Source organism: Psammomys obesus, unplaced genomic scaffold, assembly GCF_907164565.1.
Source record: "Psammomys obesus unplaced genomic scaffold, mPsaObe1.curated_primary_1811, whole genome shotgun sequence".
Lineage (NCBI taxonomy): Eukaryota > Metazoa > Chordata > Mammalia > Rodentia > Muridae > Psammomys > Psammomys obesus.
The window spans coordinates 3,910,260-3,935,549 of NW_026590809.1; the positions used below are offsets into that span (position 1 = coordinate 3,910,260).

General features: G+C 42.9%; 1 protein-coding gene across 3 annotated transcripts in view; it reads right to left on the bottom strand.

Annotated features, from left to right (window-relative positions):
• Slc10a7 (solute carrier family 10 member 7) overlaps positions 1-25,290 on the bottom strand; it is a 216,550-nt gene that overhangs the window by 145,217 nt on the left and 46,043 nt on the right. For all 3 annotated transcript variants that reach the window (XM_055609064.1, XM_055609063.1, XM_055609065.1), the window contains exon 5: positions 3,872-3,910. In XM_055609064.1, the coding sequence (XP_055465039.1) occupies positions 3,872-3,910 (39 nt within the window). The remainder of the gene's footprint in view (positions 1-3,871; positions 3,911-25,290) is intronic.

The window sequence follows — 25,290 nt, forward strand, 5'->3', positions numbered from 1 at the left end:
TGAGTGCTGGAGGAGAGGGAAAGGGGAGGGGCCATTTTATGCCTTCATCAACACTCGCGGAGGCCCTCTTCTGGGACACAGGCAGCTCACTCACGTTCATGCAGGCAAACACACACACACAAAAGAAAATAATACATCTTTAAGTTTTTCTTCAAAATCTAAAACCAAACACACCTCTTTCGAATGAGGATGTAATATACAAGATGCTGCTCTTGAAATGTGTAGGTGTCATATGGGATGCATGGGCACAGCACTCTGTGGGACATATGGGCACACACACTATGCGGGACACCTGGACATAAGTACTATGTGGGGTACATGGGCACATGCATTTGGACATCATCTTAGTTATCCAGAGCACACAGGGCTACCAAATTCTATTCAAACCTTATCAAGAAAAAAAAATCTCAATTCCCTTGCTACGTTCTACAATAACAGTAAGCTGAACAACTAAAATAGCCAGAGGAGGAAACAGCATTAACTCCCTAACTTAAAGAAATCCTCAATGGCACAATTTCAAAATACTCTCTTGGTCCGAAATTTATGTAAATTGAATTCATCTATCATTAGTTATTACCAGTATGCCACCATTAAAAAAGTTTTATATAACAATTAGTTCTTAAAATCACTGTGTTTTAATTAGACCTGGGACATTATTAAACTAGCATAAATGTGTACTATATTTTATTTGTTATACCCAGATGCCTGCAAAATCAACAAAAATACCCTTAAAATACCCTTAGGTCTTTCTCTAAAATTTCTTCTAAGAAAAGCCTTTCAAAGGTTCCAAGTAATCAGAATTAACCTGAAATACCAACGTATATCAGAGTCTAATATATACTAGAATGTTTATATGGAATATTATGATACATGTTCTCTGATAGGGTACATAATTGAGAACATAAACCGATTCTAACACGTGCTCTGGTTATGGGTGACCTTTTTGTGTATACACATATGTACTATACACACATACATAAGGAATGGTCACTCGTAACATATGAATATGCATAAACACATACATTTGTACACACACACACACAGACAAGGATTATTACTCATAACCAGAGAACATCCACTTGGTATATCTTAGAGCTTACAGCACCAGCAGAGATAACTTCTTCACTTGGAGGATTTCAACAGTCACACCCAAAAACATCTAAAATCAGAGACTGGACCAAAACCCAGGTGTAAATTTTAGCTCAAAGCTGTTTCTACTAGATCAGAGAAGCATTTTCTTTGAGCTAACCCTAGCATCAACATGGTTCTATAAATAGATGATGCAACGTGTCCACATTATCTAGGGAAGGTATCTGGTTCAGTTAATATTCAATGAATATTCACACTTAGCTTGCTTTTAGTAGAGTGGCTATTACCTATGGGCACAAATTCCTTCATAAAGAAAATTCCCAGATAATAGCAACACCATCCTTATAATTTATAATTCAGACGTTTCCCTCTATAGAGGGAGTCCTCTTTGTAATCCCAACTCAAAGAACAACTTCTCATGTCGTTCCACTGTAAGTTCTTCCTTCAAATCTGTGTATACTTTTGTATATTCCTCATAGGGAGAAAGTACAAGCTGGCTCTTATCTTGTACATTCCCGTCTTTAGTGACAGAAATTGTGGTAAACTGCTACATTTCACTGATAGGGTGTGACTGAGTGGCTAATTTCTGCAAGAAGATATTCGTGGAAGGATGGTGTTGAGATTTCAGCGAGCGAGAGAGTGAGAGGAAGAGGCAGCTCCAGCAGCTGTCTTGGCTCATGAGCCAACACGTAGGTAAGGAAGACACATGCTACGGATGGGAGAGCAGGACATGCGGCCTGTCCCTAGAGACAGAGTCATCCATCGTATTTGGATGAGGCCTACAAGCATTTCACCAACCAAGGGCAGCTGTAATTATGCTAGAGAAGGAGGGAAAATAGAATGATCTGTTATTACACTGGGGCAAAGCATGCGCAGCCAGTCTTCATTCTCAACCGCTGCTGGCAATCTTCAGCTTTAGCAAAGAAAAGGAGAGAAAAGGAAGGAAGGAGATGTAAGCCACAAAAGACACTTCTGCCGCGTCATGGTCTACTGCCCGGTCTCACCTGGAGGTTAAGGCCCTTGGGAGCACGTTGCCTGTGCCAGTCGGTGGCCACCATGTGTCTACAGGAGCATCTTTTCTTTAAAGTCTTAGCTTTGACATTGCTCTCCTTTCTAAGGTGCCCCAGACGCAGGGCACTGCAACAACCTCGTATTTCTTTGTACTCTTCAAAGCAACTTGAAAATTACCTATGTGCAACCAGACTTCCATAAACACTTTTGATCCATTAGATGCATTAAGGTTTAAAAAGAAAAAAGTGAAGAAAAGGAGGGACAGAAGACTAAGGAGTAAAACACACAACGTAGAAGTGAAGGAGCGGCAGGAAAGCAGCGGAGAAGCTCCTGGCGGAAGCTCTCCCTTTGGGGCCTGAACATGCATCTGAGGCTGAGAGGAAACTACCAAGGAGCGACAGTGGCCAGCGTGCGGCTCAAGCTACTAGCAGTGCCCACTCGCTCCAAGGGGGGGCAGCAGGCTTCGTTTCAGCCACTTACAGCAGGACCTCATTGCATTTTCGCGGCTGCCACGGGCATTTTCATGGGTGAGCAACCCAAGTTAGGCAGCCATGCTTCAGAGTAGATGTGCATGATTTCAGACCACGCCAAAACTGACTTCCAGAAAAGGGTTATTTTTAAACAGACTTTATTACTTTGCTTCTAAGCCCAATAAAAAAAAAATGGCATCAACAAACAAACAACAACAATAACAAAACCCAAAATACAACATCTGTAAGAGTGGGACATAATTTAGAAATGTATATCACAGAATTCATATCATCTAGAAGGTCGATTTCAAAAGCTATGTATCATTTTGTGGAATCGATAGTGGATTAACAATGTGTTTGAAAGCTGAACTATCATTTAATGCACACAGTACACAAACAAGAGACATACAGAATATATTAAGCACACATGATAGGTATTTTCCCTAGACTCATAAGCCAGTTTACAATCCACTAGTTTTATTCCCAGTCATTTGTAAGTCACTATACTACAGGGCTCTAAATGAGTTCTGCACCTAAATCAGATATTCTAATTTATTTTTATGAAGTTAGCAAATTTGTAGTTATAAGTAGTATTATTAAATAATAATTAACTGTTTCTATCTCCATTCTTCTGTAACACAAATCAAATACTGTGATAATTTATTTAAAAAATAATTATCTAAATGCTAAAACAACAGCTTCATAATTATACTGGTTCTGCTTGTAAAGGCAGAACTACTTTTGAACCATTTTATTTATACTTTGTATTTCAATCTCTAAAAAAAAACTACGTTGCAACTCACATCTTCATACATTATATCCTCATATCAGCTTTTTGTTATTGTTCCACAAAGATTTCTCAGTGATAGCCAAGATCATAAGCAGCTTCTTTGACAGGGAAATGTAGAAAATAAATGACGTGTCAACCATAAATTAGCATTCCCTTTCTGACCAGCTGGGCCATGTTTCCTTTTCAAAATCCTCTGTCCCATGACACTAAATAATAATCATGTAAAAGAGCTCACTAAGTGATCAATATATTGACATAACCTCTATAAAGAGACACATAGCATTTTAATTGATTCCTTGAATCCATTAACAGACTATTAAACCCGAGCCTCCAAAATATATTGTAAGAGAACATTCACTTGTTTTTACTTACTAATTTTCCTCAGGGTATAATTAAAAGATATGTGCAAAGATCCCAAAACTTCTATATTTAACCAAGAGTTAAAGAAGCTCAGCTCTTCCTACATTTTCATAAAAATTAAAACAGGCAAAGTTAAACCAAATGTACTCACCAAAAAACTTCCAAATGCTGAATTAAATATCGCAGCTGCCTAAGGAGAAAAGAAATGGGAGAAAAACTCACCAAAAGTAAACAGGACCAGGACAAAAAGATTACCATGCTCCCTTTTCCCACTGGCCAAAACCCCAGACACTGACCCTGTAAAGTTAGTCACTGCTTTCAGAGCTCGACAGTGGCCTACAGTCTACTAAGATACAGAGCTGCAGCTCAGGAATCCATCAATAATGGGTCTCAGAAGCAGGCAGGAAAAAGGCTTGCCAAAAGATGCTTCAAAACAGTCCAAAAGATCCATCCCTGATAGTAAGTCAAAGCCTGGTTGTCATTGATTTTGCTGCTAAAGTATGAAAAACCAGAGGTTGATATTTATGTAACAAAGGGTATTACTAAGATGGGACAAGAGTAAGGCAAACATTAATGGCTGCCTGCCAATGAACTGTCATCACTAGGTGAAAACTAGTGTCCCACACTTCAGCATCAAGGACAGGGTAGTTGAGACCAGGACTATTGTCATGCTAATCATTTCTGGATTAGAAACAAGCAGAAAAACGTGCAATTGTTACCCCAAATTAAAGACGAAAAAAATGATTCAGCTTACCAAAGCATCCTTGAATACATGGAGGAGTCTATACACTTCTCAATAAAGTCAGTCCCCATGTTCCATGAAGCTACATGCCATAGTCCTTATGGCTTTTCACATTAATCAAAATGGGGAAAACCTTGTACAACATCTGATTTAATGAGAAAAAGAAAGAAAGGCAGAAAGAAAAAAGAAAGAAGGATGGAAGAAGGAAGGAGGGAGGAAGAGAGAGGGAGGGGGAGAGAAAGAAAGAGAGAAGAAAAAGAAAAAAGAAAGAAAATGAGAGAGAGAGAGAGAGAGAGAGAGAGAGAGAAGAAAAAGAAAACCAAAACTAGGAAAAAGCCATAAAGGGGCAGAGAAAACCTACTCCAATGCCCAGCCAGTCCAGAGCAGTGTCGGTTAATCGTTATGGACATTCCCAGCCGCGATGTAGAAAAAGAGGGCGTCAGTTTAGGAAGTTTGACTTAAGTCCAAAGCTCAGCTAAGCTGTAGCTGAAAATGCCTTCTGCTCCAGAAGAGGATGTAATGAGAGTGAATGGGTAATGAGCGCGCTGGCTCCAGAGAGCTTGGCTCTCTTATGCCACTTCATAATTAATTCAAAGCTTTGATAATTTCATTAGATTTCTCCTTTGCTGGTCCTATCAATAAAAGATGGCACTGGACCCCAGCTCCTCGGTGGCATGAACACAGGCAACAAGCACAGACCAGGGAAACCTTTGCTTCCTGACAGGAACAGTGGCATATGGCATTCTGTGTTGTACTGGGAGAGATGAGGAAGAATAAAAAGATTCAGCTACATAAAATATTACAGATGACAACTATAAAGTACAGCACCATATTTGAGGCATCTTCCTAGAATTCCACTGGACAATTCCAGGAAAAGTTCCGTGCACAGAGAAAAGCAAAAGGGGACATGAGTGTGTTGTGGTAAGAGCAACAGGGAGCGCCAGCGTCCTTCCTGCACGCACGTACTCCCCAAGAGTCTACACGTAGACCAGATTCTGTGCTTAAGATAAGTTTAGCTTTTTCCTTCCAAATCACCTTCAGTCCTCTTTACTAACCTTATGCAGGATAGCTCGTGGATCTGCCTAGCACTTACAGAAAGGTGGAGTTACTAAAGGAGAACTCAAAAGCTAAAGTTGAGAAAGTACTACTCCTGACATGACCCAGTCTCCTGCTCGCCTCTGTGATCCAGCCACAGGTACTATTCCATGTGGATCAGCTGAGACAACAGAGCTGCCATGATGAGATGTGTTAGGCACTTCCCTGGCTGTTTTCAGATTGTGGGGATCCATCTGAATGTTGTTTTGCCATCCTCCCAGGCAGTAAACCAGCAGCTTTTGTTAAATGGTTAGTTTAGGGTTCTAGGTGCTCCTAGGACCAGATGAAGCAAGGCACTGAGCCCAGCTGGGCTCAACTGTACAGCAGCAGTACATGAGGGAATGAATTATGATTTCAAGAGTCCGGAGGCTAACGATAACAAAGCAGGCTATCATCTGTGACATGCATGTTTTCTGATGTAAGGAGGAACGTCCTGCTCCTTCACAGTCTACAAGGCCTTCCCTAAATGGAGTGCTCTCCAGTTCCTTCCCTGCTCATCATCCTACTCCCAATTTCCCCAAATTCATGATCTCATGCCACTTCCTACATCTTTGCTCTCTGACCTAAAACGATTAATTCCCCTGTCAAGAGCATGAGTAGGTCTTAAACAACTCGCTCTTACCTTAACAAGGCAGCTTAGGGACCATCCTGCCAAGTTCTCAGTGAGCTGGAACCCCATACGCACCTTAGCAGGTGTGCACGCCACTCATGGGTGGCCTGAACAAACCCATGGCTGCAGCTGGGCACTCTGAGCTTATCTCTGCCATAGGCCTGTCCACTCTATCGGACTCTGTTCACATGCCTCCCTGCCCCACTGCAGGCAAAGTTCTTCTAAGGAAGGAACGTGATGAATTCACCCTAAGCAGGAACTGAACACATTTACAGAATTATAGACATAAAGATGTTTTGGAATTCCAAAGTCCACCTCCCTTACTAAGCTGGTCGATGTTTGGCAGAATCCAGGGACGACAGACCCAGGAGACTGGATCTGTTATCTCACATCACCAAGCCAAAGCCTGTTTGGCCTTTAATTTTTTTTACTGTATTGTCTTTCTGTATTCAGACAGGACTCCGGGATGGGGGATGGTAAGCCATTTCTTGTTCATTTTCATCTCTTTGGGCCAAAACATAACTGGTTTTAAAATAAAGTTAGGAGTCTAGATCATGCTGCGCATGCTGGTAATGGCTCTTGCTGGCTGCTCCCCAGCTCCCCAGTAGCCTCTGAAGCTAGAAGGCTCCAAGATAAACAATGGCAATGCAAGCATTTAGCTTTTAAAGCAATGGCCCCCCCATCCACCCCCCCATTCACTACTATGCTCACATTGTTTTTTTTTTTTCAGTCTTTAAAGAAAATACAAGATTTGTGAAAGGAGATGAGATTTGCACTGCCACAGGTAGTTTACTCTGGGTTCTAAGGCATTTCCTTGTTTATTGTTGCAGCTTGAAGCTGGAGGCTCTCCCTCCAGATGCTAGAGCTTCGTCTCCAGCCCATGGTGCCTTGAGAAAGTGCAGAGCACAGGCAGAAAGTTCCCTCACTGGGGATATAATGCTGCAAATATTACTGGGACCTCAGCCCCTTCCTATCCCCCTTTTCTCTTTCAGGTAAAGCAGCCTCCTGTGCTACCTGTTCTGGTCACGATGCGCTGGCTACCACAGGCTCAAGGAACAGGGTCAGGCCACTGGGAGTCTCTGAAACCATGAGTCAAAAATAAATCTTGCTTATTAAGTTGTTTCTCTCAGTGACAGAGCTAGCTAACATGCTTGAGAGACCAATTCCAAACCCCATACCCCCTCTAGAACATTTCATTACAACAAGGATCTTGTCTTCTCTGTTCAGGGTTGCCCCCTTACTGCCTAGAAAAGCACTCATAATACTTTCTACAATGGCTACAAAACTTAAAAAAAAATCAAACGTGACACAAGGACTGTGACTAAATGTCCTACACAATCTCCTCACTACTAACCTAACTCCAATTCTATCTGCAAAGCGTAAAACCAAAGTAATTACACTTGATGGGCAGCCAGCTTGACGGCACCTGGGGAGGCGTGCTGCAACGGTCTATTAGCACCGAGGGGACGGGCTTCCACCCTACTGCATTGTCAGCTTTCCGGATAGCTACTAAGGTGTTTCCCTGACATCTCATTACATGTTCTATAACACGCCTTTATGAAGTTGCTTGGTAAAGTTCAACTTTCTTCAGAATCACCATGGAATCATTTAAAGTAAGTTTTCTTAAAACCTGAAAACAACCAGGACAGAAAGCTTCACAATTATCGGAGCAATCATTTCCATTACTAAATGGAATACTGTCAAATTCTACTTTGGAAAGCCTGAAACTCACAAACCCGAGGAGTGCAGAGCTCCGACCAGGTTTCGTGCTCCGACTTACAGACACATGTCTGGTCTCTTGTAATATCTGCACACTGCTGGGCCTACCAAGTCTTCTCATGGTATTATATCAAAGTTTGTCTTGGTGGTAGTCCTCTCTGCCCTTCCTTTACACATCTACTAAGCAAGAAATTAGGACCCACATTTACACAGAGGAAGAACAATTTGTTGCAAGTTAATTTGTGAAGCTCCTGGCTTTTGCTGCTGAAGATCCTGACTTCTGATTACAGCATGAAGAAACGTTTCTTCGATGTTAAAAGGATGATTATGGCCGCCCTAAATCTCTAATACTGTCCTAAGATAAACAGCATACATGGAGAAAGCCTACAAGTCAGACACCAAACACAACCTCAGCACCTGTGAAAAGATGTCAAAACTGGGCCAAGGTGCCCTTCCTCTTCACAGTTTAGATGGAGACTAGAAACTAAAGAGAAGAATAAGCAACGAGGAGTCCCAGAAGTACTGTTTTCCTTGCTCTCTTCCTTCTACAAAGAAGGCTCATCTGTTTTCCCTCCTCTTGAGCTGGGGTTAGGAAAGGCATTTACAAGCAAACCAACAATGGAAATCACAAAAGTTGCCCAGAATCAAAATGAGCATTCCCATGCTGCAGGCTGACGTCCATATTCCATGCTGGCTGCACATGAGTGAGCGGCCATGTTGGGGGAGCGCTTAGAGGCATATCGGCGTGCCACTCGGACCTGAGCAGATGGGGTGGAGGAGGTATATTAACCGGGAGACATGTTCGCTCTTTCTGTCCAGAAGCAACAAAGGTGGGGAGCTGCTTAGAACAGACCGCAAGGCAGGGGCAAGGGGAAGAGGATGGGAATTTGAACAAGGTATACGTCAGTTTTGTGGTGGTGCGAAGTTATCTGCAATGCCTCGGAACACTCACCTTCGTTCTGCACTCTCTTTGAGAACCCACACTCAAGAAGAGACTCTGGACAGAAGCACCAAAGGCTGGGGTGAGTGTGTAATCTGAAGTGCAAAGAACCACGGTTGTTTAATGACAGTGAGTAAATCCAGATTGCTACGCTAGTGACCGTGAGATCTCAAGGAGCAGCTGTCAAGGGAGGTTGTAGCAAAGTACCTCAGGTTTATAGTTCTTGCCATTCAACGAAAGGATTAGAACACAGCACTCTGTATTTAGCAAAATGAAACAGATTCTAGGCACACAGGAGTCAGGCCAAGCCAGCGTGGTATAGCAGCTGATACTGCAGTAATGGCCCTGGGGGAAGAAACCCAGGCTCTGGCTTCCACGGGAGGGTGGGAGCTGAGGGTGAAGCAGAGTGGAGTGCCAGAAGACTGCTCCTCTGAATGAACGGCCAGTGAGACAAGGCCTGCCACAGCCTCTGATGCCCTATGAACTGATGCAACCAGGGAGACAGACAAGCAGCACTTGAGAGACTCTGGAATGAGGTGTGGTGATTCCAGACTCCTCTGGGCATTTCCAAGAGCGGAACAGGTGCAGGTCTGTGGTCTTGGCCAAAGCTGCTTCTTACTGTGATGTAAAGACACCAGGAAAGGAAAGACGGTGGCTACAGTCCGTGACGGAGGAAGGAGAGCATGTGCTGGTCCCTAGGCCTGCTGAGCTCACCCTTCTTCCTTCTGCATGACTTCTGTGGCTACTGCATCCCCACACCGGCAGCGGCTAATCTGACAGACGGGCTCCGCTCCTCTCACACGGTAAGAATCCCTGGGTTTTTTTTTCAAAATGGGTGGAAAGAAAAGATGAAGAAACAGAAAACTTACACACAGAAAGTCTGAGGAGGTTGCAAATATCTCTGGATGTTATTTTCTCAGAAATGTCAAACATTAGCACAGATACAGGTACCTGTCTCTTACCACCTAGGACCTCTGGATCAGCAAAGCCTGATCATGGACTGCCTATAATGGCTATGCCCTTCCCTCTCCAAAATGCCTCTGGAACCTTCAATGCCTCACAGTCAGTCTGATGACCCCAGAGTGGATCAGCAAAACTAACTAGGAGCCATCCCACTCCACCCCACTGCTCAGCTCCAGAATTCAGGCTTCCTTCTTTGTCAATAATGGACCTCGCTGGTCGATGAGGGTTGGGAGGAATGTAGAGACAAAAGGTCAAAAATGGGGAGCTGGCAAGATAGTTCAGCAAGGAAACATATTTATGCCAAGCCTAATAACCCGAGTTTGGCCCCTGGAACCCACACTATAGAAGGAGAAAACCAATGCTCACCCCACAGGTTTCCTCTGACTTGACACTTAATCATGGCATGCACAGCACATGCACACACGCACGCACATGCACACCCCACCTAAAACAAATAAATAAATGGTTTTTTTAAGGCCAAAAATAAAAAGCAAGATTCCCATATTTTAATTATCAGCCCAACAGACCATTGCTGATAATTTATGATATTTAGACACTGGGGTTCCTAAAACTTATCAATCTCTATCTGAACAGCCAGTGTTAGAAAAGCCAATTAGAACGTAAAAGTTACTCTTAAACAGAATAATGGGATGTCTCCTGCCCATCTAGACATGAATCCTACACAAATGACTAAGAGCAAATGGCCTCCTCCTTAACCCTTACAAAAAGACCTTTCATTCTGTGCTTCCATCATCTGGTGGTGGGGGTTAGGGTGGGGTGGAGGGAGTAGTGAGGAAGAGACTGAGAGAGACAATATAAAACTACCTTTATGCCCTTATGAATGAAACTGATTTTTAAACAAATAGCACACATGAAAAAGAAAAGGCTACTGAGCTTACAGAACATTCACCAATTTAAGGAAAGACTCAGTTTGGAACACTTTCAATTCTTAGTCTAAAAATCACTGCTGGAATTAACACAATTACACATGTTTACAATTGTTGATACATAGCCTACTTCAGGGTAAATGTTTGCTATCAAGTTGCTGTTCCAGGAGAAAAATAATTCTAATTTCTGCAGGTCCATTTCTTGATACCATGGTGGAGAAAAAAAAAAAAATTATCCTTTATCTTGAGGTGAACAGTGTTGCTGTTGTTGTTTGTAACTATTCCTCTCAATTCAGGCATGGAAAAAAATATGCAAGTTCCTGTCTCTGGGCACTAAATTGAATCAGGTGTCCTCTTCTCTTAAGAAAATGAAGTTGCTTTTGTGCTGGCGTGTTTTAATGAGAACAGAGCTGGCCGACAATGACAAATGGCAATGACACCGGAGAGAGCGTGCATGCAGGACGATCTGAGCACCATGCAGCCTTACAGCCTATTTTTCACTGACTACTCTGAATGACTTCGCTGTTTCTTAAGGGGCCTATTAATCTCAAATTTAGTTATTACACAACATTTATTTGAACATATATTCTGTGGATGATGACAGTTAATAAAGAAAATCTTTCACAAGCTGTATTTTTACATATTGTTCCAACTACAACTCCTCGTCCTTTGATGGAATAGTCTACATTGTTTGTACCAAGCTTATTTGTTTTTTAAGGCACATGTATTCAGATTCCTTCTTAGCACATGGGGACTCTTAAATAACTGTTAAAATGCATAAAAAGAAAAAGAAAAACGGAAAATGGTAAAAGTAAAAGGACACGGTAACTGTATACCAAAAATCGTTTAATGTGCAAACTGACCCTTCTACGACAAACCAGGAGCCTTTTAACACTTTTCAAGCTCGGGTACCTAATAAGCAACAGCCCTTGCATACCAATCCACTCTCTCGATACACACAGAGCCAGAGACACGGGGCAAAATCAATTTCTTGAGGTGCAAAAAGAACCAAATAACAGCTCCAGTGCTTTACTCCTTGGCATGCTTTTCTCATAAAACACCAGGAACTGACAACAGTGCAGATCCTCAGTGTTTCCAGGCAGAATAAAAGGATCCTTTTCATATTTTCCTCAAAATATTTATCAACTCAAATAGATCTGTCAGTTCAGGCTGGCGTTCTGGCTCTGGGAGAAACTTGCTTTAAGTGAAACTGGTACACAATAATAAAATTTCACGACTGCCTGGAGGAAGTCTTGCAAATGTCCTTTATCACTGAGATGCTTATTCCTGCTGATATCTCAGCGTCAATGAAATCAGAATGTTCTAGCAGGCAGGATCCTGAGATTCACCGGCAAGCCATTCACAGTCAAGAAAATAAAACTCCAGAGGGAAAAGAGGTCTTTCCCAAGCCATGAGAAGAGCAGTCCTCCCCAGACATTCCGCAGCCCTCTCCGTTACAGCCGCACTGTCTAGTTCAGAGTTTAAACAGACATCCACAGACAATGGCTTTTACACGTAAATTGTAAAATAGTAAATAAACGCGCGGAGGCAATATTTTAAAGTGGTTATGGTTATGTGGGATAATGGGATTATAGGCATTTCCTCCTCTGTGCTGGTCCTTGATTTTTAAGGTCTTTGTATTGTCTATGTATTTAGTGAGGGGACAAAAGCATGAAAGAGCTGTTGGATACTAAACGTAATTAGAAACTTAGAGGCTTGCTCTTCAACCTCTGGGCGAAAAGAGCGTAACAGCGTGTTTATGTCAGGTGACACTAAGGCTGAATGGCCTGAGCAGTGTCAAGAGGAAACTACCACTAGCCATCTTCACTGTCTCATCACTACTGAGAAGAACGAACGATGGGTAGAAACGAATAGCAGGCCTTCGCTTAAAACACATGAAACTTGCTTTGCTCAGACCATATTAAGCTTATATAAATATCTTGAATGAAGATAAACAGAAATCAGTTAAACTGTCACACAATACTTGACATATCTTTTGATAGTGTCAATTTCCTGATGTTCCTGTAGTTTGATGTTTCTTCATCTTATCAGTTCCCAATCTCCACCAAAAAAGAATCAACCAAATATTCCTCTACTCATTTAATTGTTCAACACAAATTTGTTAAGCCTAATTATAAAACCAGGCCCTTAGAGTACAAACATCCAACATTTATAGTGTCACTGTTAAGGACAATAGCCTAAACCAGAGTCAATGACTTCAAAGAGTTAAAAAAAAAAAAAAAAGAAGAAAGAAAGAAACTGGCAATTACGGACTCTGCTTTCCTTCAGGGGTGGAGGGTGCATTTCAGTATCTCCTAGTGGCACACAACAAGTTTATCTCTGATCAATTAATGGAAGCTCTATTCAATGCCAACCATGGAGGGAGCTCTCAGCAAACCAGGAGGAAATCTGGCCAAGAACTCCCCTGGCACTTTATGTAGAAGGGCATCCTCAAAACGGAAGTGACAACCCATGTCAAAGCAAGCTAGTGTTTCTTACACATTTTAGACTCCAGCTACTCAACTCTGTTATTTCTGCTCCTTTCCATCCATTAGGGCTAGGGACTCGGAGCTTCTTAAGAGGGCAATGGATCAATCCCTCAGCAATAGCTCTCTCATCAGCTTTTCATTAGCAATAAAATAGCTTTCCTACCATCTTTGGGGAAATGAACTTACTGTAGAGTCACAGAGCTGCCATGCACCTTCACAGGCCACGCAATCGAGGCTCTTTCCCTCAAAAAGGTGATGCCACTGAAGCCACTACCAACAAGGCCTGTCTGCCCTTTCAGAGTCAGAAGCTGGTTAGCTCTTCTAGAGTTTCAGATTCAGAGCACATGTCAGAAATCACATTTTCAATACCAATTTCTTCTCTTTTCTGACTTATTCATTTGAGATTATTTTTTTCACGAGGAATCTCCCTCACTATTGCTACTACAAGTCCTGACTAGTAAATGTTGAGTTGGCTCAAGAGGAAGAGACACCAGTATGTAGTATTGGCCCTGATATAACGTGTGTATGTACATGTATGTACATGTGTGTACATACCCCATGGTGCAATACAGAGCCTAGAAGACAGGCTGTGTGTGTCTGTTCTCTTCTACCCTGTAAGCTCTGGAGATGCAGCTCGGGTCATCAGGCAGTGAGGGCTTTTACCTGCTGAGCCCACTACATAGCCCCAACAACATTTCAAGAAGAAATAGTAACTTCATGTAATCTCACTGAGAAAATACAAGATGAAGGAAAATAATTTTATAAAAGCCATCTGAAGATATAAAATAATAACCATCATGTACATAGATAGGTACAAAGGCTCTTATAAATTTGAATTACTAGAATCTCACAATATGCAGAAATCCCCATTGTGCAATGGGATGTACTTTAGAACTAGGTAACTGATTTATGATTTGAAAAATCAATCAAGGCCATTCACCTTATCAATGATTTTAATTAATTAATTTATTTATTTATTCACTTATCAGTGATTTTTTTTAAGTGGTCATTTCAAAACTATGTGACAAAATTCAAGATGGATATGGTGACACTTGCTTCTATTCCCAGGACTCAGGACCATAAGGCAGGAGAACCAAACTTCAAGAGCAGCCTGGGACACAGAGTGAGACACATATAACTGTAGTTAAAAGACGGTTCAACAAGAATGCCCTCGGTGTGCAAGCCCAAGAGCCTCCACAGGAGCCAGGTGGGTGGGACAGAGCACCAGTAATCCCGGTACTTGCTCTAAGCCCAGTACTTGATCGAAGGCAGAGAGGACCCACTAGGGCAAGCTGGTTCTGAGGCCGGATAAGCTGATACTCTCTGGGTTCAGTGAGAGTCCCTGCCTCAGCAAATAAAATGAACTTCAGCCTCTGACCCCCACACACGTGATGTGCCCACAAGGAAGACAAATGTGCATGTGTGGATTTTCCATGTGGATTTTCTGTCTGGTCAGGAGACCATTGTGAGTGAACACCTGAACACTAAACCCAATAGTAAATACCCAAATGTTTGGAAAACAGCAATGCAAGAGGGTGGATTCTCACTGCTGTTTCTAAGCCTGGCAGTGAAGACCTGGAATAAAAGTTCAGAGAAAAGAAGCCAGCTAGGCCACGAAAATGGCATTAACTTTTTTAATTTGCAAAGAGAAATGAAACTTAATTTGGGTTTACCTTTTAAATGCCTCTGATAATTATGAATGAAATTTACACTGCCTTCAAAAACTGGCTAAAATAGTTATTGGCCAGCCCTCTGCTATGTGGAATCGTCCAGTGTGATACCAGGCATGGTTAAGGTAAAACAACTTCCCCTGTTTTGTTATAAAAGCCAACCTGCAATCATCTGCCTTTGTACATCTAACTTCCAAATTCTGTGATTTCCTGCATAAGCCTGCATGTATTTCTTTCATGCATTAATAAACTTTAACTTTTCCTTCCTAATCTGGTTTGATTTTTACCTTGACTGCCATGAAAGTCTTAGCTGTGAAATAAGGAATACAGCTAGAAAGGATGAAATAAACCAGGAATTCAAATATTCCACTGCCCAGCTCCCCTCAAAAAGAAGGAAAAGCAGCTTCCACTGCTGCAGAGCATAAAATCTACATACAAAACAACATACTTCTATACACCAACAAGGAATAATTTTAAATGTAAATTATGCTACCTATAAGCAATATAAAGACAGGAAAAAGATACTGAACTTGGTTTCTAAAACCTACAAAACACCAACAAGAGAAAAATTTAAATTCCTAATTAGCAATGTGGTTCAGGGGGGTGGCTGGCAGTAAAATGCTTGCAGTGCGGGTATGGGAGGGACCTGAGTTCAAGCCCCCAGACCCATGGAATCAGATGTGTAATCAGTTAGCACATGCCTGCAATCCCAGAGCTGGTCTAGGGTTCACTGGCCAGGTGACCTAGTTCAAGACCCTGTCTCATGAACAAGCAGACAGCCATCCTGAGGAGTCACACCCAAGACTGACCTCTGGCATCTATACATACACACGTGCATGCTCTCAGAGCTGCATAGGTATTCCCACAGACACAAACACGCACATACACACTCTGAAACACAAACAATTTTAGGAGCTATAGTTTTGTAGCTACAGTTAAAGTTCCAGTATTAACATGCCAAACCTCTCATTGTCCTCTAAAGCATCAACGGGGCTTTCAGAACAGACTGGGTCAATGAGTCAACTTTCTAAAATTAGCTTTATCTGCCTATTGTGCTTATCTTTCAAGGCATCACTTTTCCTAAGAAAAAAAGAACAAGAACAAAGTTGGTCTCTGCCTAATTTCAACACTTCCTGAGAAGCCATAGAGAGAGGAAACTGACTGGAGGACAGATGGACTGCTGACCGAGGTGCACAGAACAGCAAACAGAAGGAAAAGAAAAGATAAAGAGAAGCAAACGTAGAAGAGCTTCCTGCAGGTGCGGAATGCAGACGGGAGTGCTACGGTAGCTCAGTGGGGAAAGCACAAATGTCACCAACTGAGAGCCGCTGGGCCCCACGGCAGCCCAACACAGAGCCAAGGAAAAGTTAACCATGAAACGCAGTCGGAGCAGAACTGTTTGATCCAGACAACTTACTGAGAGTCAGAACATAGGCTTTAGAAACTATTGTGAGATCTAGTAACATAGTATCATACAAAATGTCAGAACACCTATGGGCAGCTGATGTTATTTATACAAATGTCTGTTCTCTGACACAGGAAAAAGTAATCACAGCAGGTGAAAAAGGAACACTTCTAAAAGGATCCCCGGAAAAACCATCATCTTTCCCTCAGCCACCCGCACCGGTTCTGTGATACAAATCTCTGTGGGCTACGTCGGGGGTTTGTGCTTACTGAATTTACACTGCCTTCCACCCCTGCGTCACATCACAAACGGAACACACACAGCTTGTTACGTCCAGCTGCAGGAAGAGATGGGATTCCAGTAAATGAGTGCAGTCCCAAAGTCAGTAAGGTGTGAGCCAACGACGGCAGAAGTGCTCACAGCAGAGCGCGCACGGGCGGCGGGAGGTGTCTGTGCCGCCTGCCACAACCTGTGTTTGAGCCCCCGACTCACAACTCCTGGTAGAGGTCCTCTACCATAATGTGCACTGTCAAACACACTCTCTCTCGGCAACATACGATGTAATAAAAATTATTTTTAAAAATAATAATAAAAAGTGGTCAGTGGGCAGGGATGGAACTCAATGGTACAGTGCTTGCCGAATATCCAGGAAGCCCTAAGTTCCACCTATAACACCAAAAAATAAAAAAGTGATTAGAATAACATCTTAAAAGTGTGTGTGTGTGTGTGTGTGTGTGTGTGCGTGCGCGCACTCCTATGACTGAGTGCAGACTATGCAAGCCATGGTACACATGGGAGGCTTAGAGAATGACCCCAGAGGTCAGTGCCACCTTCCACCCTATGTGAGGTGGGGTCTCTTGTGCCACTGAATATAACGTGCTGGCAAGCTCACAGGAACTCTCTGGTCTTCCACCTTCCACCTTGCTGTAGGAGGACGGGGGCTACAACCTGCCACTGTCTTAGGACAACTCTTTGTTTAGATATGTCAACAACTAGCAAATGGTTATGACTTGGATTTTGCTAAATAGGTAATAAAAAAATAGCTCACTGTTAAAGACTAATTGAATACACTTTTCAGCACCTATGGGATGCTGATTCTGTCAGGTTAGTTGGATGAACTTTCTCCTTTACAGTTGCCACACTGATCATGTGAATCTTCTCTGACTTATACAGAGGACAGCACAGAGTGATTCTTTTTATGTCCTATAATAATCACAGCTGAACCTGGAAACAACCCAGATGTCCCTCAGTTGAGGAATGGATACAGAAATTGTGGTATTTTAAACAATGGAATACTACTCAGCAATTAAAAATGAGGAAATCATGAAATTTGCAGGCAAATGGTGGGACCTAGAAATGATCATCCTGAATGAGGTATCCCAAAAGCAGAAAGACACACATGGTATATAATCACATACATAGACCTATAAGACAGGATAAATATACTGAAATCTATCCACCTAAAGAAGATAAACAAGAAAGAGGACCCAGGGTACGATGATCAATACTCACTTAGAAGACAAATGGGAGGTGCATTGGATATAGGAGAAAACAAGTAACAGGACAGGAGCATACCAGAGAGGGCCCCTGAAAGCTCTACCTAGCAGTGTATCAAAGCAGATATTAAGACTCATAACCAAACCTCCGACATAGTGCAGGGAATCAAAAAAAAAAAGGGGGGGTATTACAATCTGGAGAGGACAGGAGTTCCACAAGGACCAAATACATCTGGGCACAGGGGTCTTTTATGAGACTGTTTCTCCAAACAAGGACCATGTATGGATGCAACCTAGAGCTCCTGCTCAGATACAGCCCTTGGTAGCTCAGTATCCAAGTGGGTACCCTAATAAGGGCAACAGGGACTGTTCCTGACATGAACTTGATGGCAGGCTCTTTGACCTCCCTCCCAACCCCCCAGGGAGGAGCAGCCTTGCTAGGCCACAGAGGAGAACTTTGCAGCCAGTCCTGAAGACACCTGATAAACCTGTATCAGATGTAAGTGGAGGAGGTTCTCCCATATCAGTAGACTTGGAAAGGGGCAGGGAGGAGATGAGGGTGGGAGGGTGGGATTGGGAGGGAAAGAGGGAGTGGGATACAGCAGGGATACAAAGTTAACAAACTGTAACTAATATTAAAAACATAAAAATTAAAAAAAAAATCACAGCTGAGTTTAAAGACAAGCTTCAAGGCATCATTTATATCTACAAACAATAGAGTAATCCCGACAGAAGAAGTAGAGAAAGTCACCCAGTGTCCTAACCAGACAGTCGCCTAGCAGGGAGGGGACTTCCTGAGAGGACATGATAGCTGACGGCGGCTAAACTGGAATGACAAGGAAGAGCTTCCAAACACTCTTCCTCCCCAGACCATTAATCTTCATCCGACTCTAATATACTATGTAGATAGGATATATATGAATATCAAAAATACATGGCAATGAGATCACACAGACACTAAAAAGTGCAACAGTAGTCAGCAAGCAGCAGAGCACTAAACGGACTTAAATTTTTATTAAGGGGGGCCCTTCTGCTAGTGACTGGAGGTGGATTAGCTTAGTGGGCCATGCAATCTCCGTAACACCACAACTAATGGACTGCCAGGAGATGATTTAATAAAGAGGCCCAGGCTGAACAGCGGGGTGTAAGTAACTCTGACAACCTGAGGCTTTCTTCTGGTCAAACGTTTTATATCGTAAGTGACTTTCCTTTAAAAAAAAAAAAAAAATGCCTGCGAAGATAAAAACAACAGCAGCCCAGATGTTCTTATGTAAGTTCAGAGTGCCAAGACCTTGAAAGGTGACAAAACACAAAGCTGAGTGGCCCCACCTGTGACAGGGTTAGCAACCTAGGTCATTGTGGGGCGGTTAGAGCAAAGCAACAGCATCACCGTAGAGGTCACCTCCTGGTTACACTGGAAAATAGGAGTGTCAACAGCGGGGTGGCAACACTCAGGGAGGCGAGGCAGGCAGATCTCTGTGAGTTCGAGGCCAGCCTGGTCTATAAAGTGAGTCCAGGACAGCCAGGGCTACAAAAGAAAACCCTGCCTTGAGAACAGGAGTGACAGAAATGAGTGGGGTGAATAAAACTATTTACTGAATAAATATTTCTATAAAATATTTTAAAAGAACTATGTGTGTGACTGATAGGGGTTTGGGGAAAGGGGTACCTATCTAGTCCTGATAGGCCAGCGTCAACATCTTCATCAGTCTTAAAAATGTCACATTTTGGGCTGGAGATATGGCTTGGTCGTAAAAGGCTAGGCTCACAACCATAAATAAAAACGTCACACAGTCCACTGACCCAATGATACCACTTCTAAACACTCATCCAAGAAGGGTTTGGGGACTTAGCTCAGACAAGGATAAGGTACTCCCCTTAGCTCCAAAAGGAAAAAAGAATATCTAAGAAAATGATACGGTGACAATAAAAGACTTTTCATAATAGCATGTTAAATAACAAAATAAGTTTATGAAGGGCTAAGGACACATTGAAAAGGCCTAAAAATGTGATTGTCTACTGGTCAGCAAAGAAATGACTTGGTTATATTTTCTAGATTGTCACTGGAAGCATATAAAGCTTTTAAAATAAAAAGAACCGTATAGGAAGCTAAAAGCCGGCCCCACTGTACTGTGCAGCACAGCAGTTAAGTAGTTTGTTGAAGGGCGGTGTGCTGTGAGAACGAGTGGCAAGAGCCTTTCTCTCGGTGCTCAGGCCAAAATTACACCTTGGTGTGTGAACATGTGGAAACATAAACTAATCATTTCAATATAAATAGCAGTAACTGCCTGTTATTAGAAAAGAACCCTTTTCTATCATTATCAAAGTGATCGTTTCTAGAGGGAATAAATCACAAATAACTGAACACGTGGCCATGGCCTGATGGCATACAGTAACAAAGACAAGTCAGGGTCGAAGACCGCAGACTGAAGAAGAAAGAGGAATGCTTACATGCTGAAAGCGCCAGAACAGGTTTTGATTTCCTTCTAAACCAAGCTGATTATACTCTTTGAAAAGCCTTCTCTTTAACCTATTCCACGTAAAAGGTGAGGCAAGTCTAGTGTGAGATTCTTAACTTATTTTTTAGACACTCAGTTTCCTACGAAGACATGGCTTCCGGTCTGCAGCTGCCCATCAAACAGCTCCACACAGAGCAACATTTGCAGACAAGAGCCGCTGCTGTGCCTGCTGGAGTTACCGCTAAATTCTCTGTAAATAGGGTGTGGTGGTGCACACCTGTAATCCCAGGGAAGAGGAGACTGCAGAGGGGCGCCAAGTTGGCCAGAGTATACAGTGAGTCCCTGCCTCAAATCCCAATCAGCTAACTACTTGATTAAATTACAATTTTCGTTTAGAAAGCCCACCGAAATATTGGGTAGTCTGTGGGTGATTAACACACTCTTGCCCCTTTCTCTCTTCTATCTCTTCTCCATCTCTTCCTTTCTTTTTCCAAAACCTCTGCCCCAGAAATTTGAGTATCAGATTCTTGAGGAAAGCCACTAGAAACAGGTTTATGAGCTTACTATCTTTCTATTTATATACACACAAGAAGATAAATAACTTGAGAGAAAAACTACCTATTTTGCTTTGAAAACTGTGTTTGAGCTATCTTAACCTCCCTTGATTTAAAACTTATCCCTGAGAAAATTTATGAGAAATAAAGGTTTGTGGGCGTAACTGAACTCTGGTAGCCTTGTGGAAAAAAAAAAGTGTTTTTGATCCAATTTCAAATAATTAACTTGAATTTCTCAAAGGTAGTGCTCTTTAACATTTTTTCAAAAGCTTCTGTTCGTTCGTTCGTTCGTTTGTTTGTTTTTAATGGCATGTATGTGGTGCCTGTGTGTGTTTGCCATGTGAACGAAGGTGCCCACAAAGGCCATAAGAGGGCAGCGGGTCCCCTGCACCTGCAGTCACAGTTTTGAGTTACCTGAGATGGACACTGGCAACTAGCCATGCGCTCTGAAAGGTGGCTCTTAAGCACTGAGCCATCTCCCCAGCCACTTGTCACTGACAACAGCCAGCATGCTGTACTGAAGCAGACAAAACGAAGCCAGTCTTGGTTCATCCAAGGTTACAGTGGCAGCCACAGAGAATCTACTTATCCATCAAATAACCATCGTAGCCTGAAGGTTGCAAGGACTGAAAAATCAGGTGGCATTTACCACGTCCTAATCACTGTCTGCAAGTTCCAGCCATTCGCTCTCCAGAGTCCTGAGGCATCTAACTGGGGTCTGTATCAGCCACCAAGTGAGTCAACTTGCATAGACAGACTCCTTGAGAACAAAAATGAGGCTACTAAAATCAGCCCTCCACCTCTACCCACAGTTAGCTTAAATTCAAGATCTGAATCAGGAGCCTAATTAAAGATTTCCCTAAGATGTCATTTAGCCTGCTTTTTTCTTCCTTCTCTGCATTTCTGTCCTTTCTAATCTTAAAGCTGAAAAAGGTTTACATCTTTTAGAGAAAAATGTGAATGTCTTTCTTAAATGAATTCCCTTAACTACTCCTTACATCTACTTTCTAATCCCCAACTCACTTAATTAAATTCAGTGTGAATTTAAATTGCAATTAACATCTTTTGAGGGATTGCACACTCTAATCGGAATTATACAGTGAATATTTGAAACACATACATTTTGTTACATTATCTGAAATGCAAACTGGGAGTCCAAAAAAAGATGTTTAATAAAAATGTATAGGACTGAAGACTCTATTATGGAAGCTAAGGGGCTGGAGTTGCGCCTGGAAAGAACAAAGCACAGACACAAGTACAAAAACAAATTGCCTCACCTCCAGAGCCCTTGGAATTGGCCCCACATGGCTCCCATTTGACTTAGCTTCATCACAACTGAAAAACTCACTTCCAAGGGTTTGGTTAACCAAACTGAATTCTGTATCTTTGTCCCTATATCAGTAGCTCCTAATCTTAGAAGTGATGTAATACAATTTCATAAGGACCAAGTATGTTTTTCTAGCCAAGTACAGGGGCTCATACCTATCCTCCCAAGACTCTGGAGACTCTGGAGCAGGGAGTACTGCTAAGAGGCACCCTGGGCTACCAAGTAAAATCTAGACCAAGACTACAGAGCAAGGTGCTGTCTCCAAATTGAAGAAGAAGAAGGAGGAGAAGGAGGAGGAGGAGGAGGAGGAGGAGGAGGAGGAGGAGGAGGAGGAGGAGGAGGAGGAGGAGGAAGAAAGCAGCAGCAGCTGGATGATGGTGGGGCACAGCTTTAATCCCAGCACTTGAAAGGCAAAGGCAGGAGAGCTCTGTGAGTTCAATGTTAGCCTGGTCTATGACAGCTAATGCTACACAGAATAACCCTGTCTTGAAAAAAAAAAAAAATTAAATAGGAAACAATAACAAAATCTTCTGAGTAATTTTTGATGGGATGATTAATTTATTCCATGACTGTTTCTTCAAAATAGCATCCTAAAAAAATAAAAAGCTGACCCTCACAGAACATCTGTATTCCAGACAAATGTTTCTTTATTAGCCCCACAATAAGCCTGAAGCATGATTCCGTTTTATAAATAGAACCATAAGGCTCAGAGAAATTTGTCAGTTGCACAATACCTGACAGAAAAAACTTAAGAGGGGGCAGACTTTTCTGGACTCAGGGTTTCAGAGGATTGTAGCCATCATATCTACGAACTAAAGGTACAGAAGCCTGCAAGGCCCATCTCTAGTCACCTGCTTCCACCAGCCAGGCCCCATGGCCTACAAAATAGTGCTGCAAGCTGGGGACCAACTTCTTGAAACATAAACCCATGAGAGACATTCCTGAGTAAAGTGTTTAGGAAACACCAAATTTACTGAATCCTGGGTGAAAATGAGATTTCACTTCTGAACTCACACTCCTAAGAGGTAAACACGAAAAAACATGGATTACCAGTTCTACACAGCTAACACCTTATTTAGGGGAAAACCTGCAGACCATAATAATCCTTCCAATTCAGGTTACTGAATTGCGGTCACCTCAGAAGTTGCCTTTGTCTCTTACGGGTAAGCTTTGAAAAGAGTCTTCGAGAAGTTGTGTATTTGGGGTACTTTCTGCCAACCCCAAGATACTACTGAAAGCCAGGGTTCCTGAGGTAGAGTTGAGCTTTATCATAGACATGGGGAATTGTCATCGCTATCCACGTCTCCAGAGCAACCTTCCCCTTTTATTCTCAGGGACTGTGTGTGGCTGTCACCTCCAGGCCCTTGCACTGTCCTCTCCTTGCACTGTCTGTCCCCTGCTGGCTGACACGTTTCCACAGCTGCTGTGGCTCTGCGACCCAGCAGAATGGACGAGTTGAGCTAGCTCTTACTTCTGCCTTTGAGATCATTCATACACGCACAGTGATCAGATGACAGCCACCTACAGAAGGCAGGGTTTAAAGCCTCTCCACGTCTGGAGGCGGCCCATGGCTAAGAGCACTGTGCTCTAGCTGAGGACCCGAGTCTGGTTTCCAACACCCACGAAAGGCAGCTCACAACCACCTGAAACTCTGGCTCCAGGAGATCTGACATTCTCTTCTGACCTCCACAGGCACCTGCATATGTGGGCCTTTGCGTGTGTGCATACGTGTGCATACACACGCACACGTATGCACGAACACACAAGTAAAACAGTTTTGTGTATACTCCTTACAACGCATTCTTTCTTTGCTCGCCCATGCTCCCATGATCAGCTTCTATGACCCATGTGATAGGTCATGCCTTGTGTGGTATGTCTGAGTAAGGGTAACTGTAGATGCACTGTGTGCTTTGTGTCCCCACAGTTCACCACACCTTGGCTTCCAGCACAAGGGAATGAGGAGACTGAAAGCCCAGGTGTTTGAGCCAAGAGAGCTCTATCTCATGATCAAACTGTTGGTGGAATGATGGGCAGGCATGGTTGCTCTGACTCCCCGTGCGATGCCTCTGACAACTCACACAGCAGGAAAACAACCTTTACCTGAAGCTGAGCAGATGAAAGCACCATGTTCCTGGACTTCCCGACTCTGAGAACCACAAGCTAAGTCAACCTCCATTAGTATAAATGATCTAACCTGCAGTATTCAGTCACAGCAAAAGCAAAGAGACTAGGACAAGGGCTAACAAAGGTTTGGAGAGAGGAATAGAGGTGGTCTAGTATGTAGTTAATTGTCTGCAACAGTGAGGAGACATGCAAGCCACAGAGGGCCTGGACTTAATTTACCCAGGTCTGCACAGTCTCTGGAGGGTGCGACGGTATCTACTTATATTAATTTTGCGAGCACTGAGATGAGCCATGCGAGGCCTTGGCACTGCGAACACTGAATGAACATCACTATTCCTAACCGTGCTATCCAAGCATCACCACAGTAGTTGAGTGCACAGAACCTTCCATCAGTGGCCTGCAAACCGAGAGTCCGGAAACAAATACAAAGTTCGTGGTACATTTGAAAGCCTACACACAAACAACTTTTGACAGAGGAGGAGGCTCCGAGGGTAAAGCAAAGCAGGAAACATGTGCTCACTCCTCAGCACCCACGGAAACAGCCTGGCATGGCACAGCCTGGCATGGCACAGCCTGCCGTGAACCCAGCACTGGGGGCACAGTTCGCTGCAGAAAGGGAGGAGGCCAGAGAGGCTGGGAAGAGACTTCAGCCAAAGGCACAGAAGGCCTTCTGGAAAGCAGTACCACAGAGGTAAGAGAAGCTCTAAGCCAGAGGCCTAGGAGCCTGGAGTCCCACTGAATCTGAATGCTATCCTTAAAATCAGCACCTGTATTCAGTCAAGAAGAATGCGATCAATTCTGCAGTATCTGGTAAACTAGGAAACTAGAAGTGATCCCTGTTCTCAAGAACTTGTCAGTCTGTAAGAGAGCTCAGTGGGTGAAAAAGCCAAAGCTACTTTAAAAGGCCAAGTATGGGCCAACAAAATGGCTCAGCCAGTAAAGGCACTTGCTGTGACACCATGAGTTTAATCCCTAGGTCCCGCACAGTGGAAAGAAAACAAATTCCAAGTCGTCCTCTGACCTACATACAAGTGCCCTAGCACATGTATGTCCCTTGTAACACAACAGCTAGATAGTTACATAGATAGAT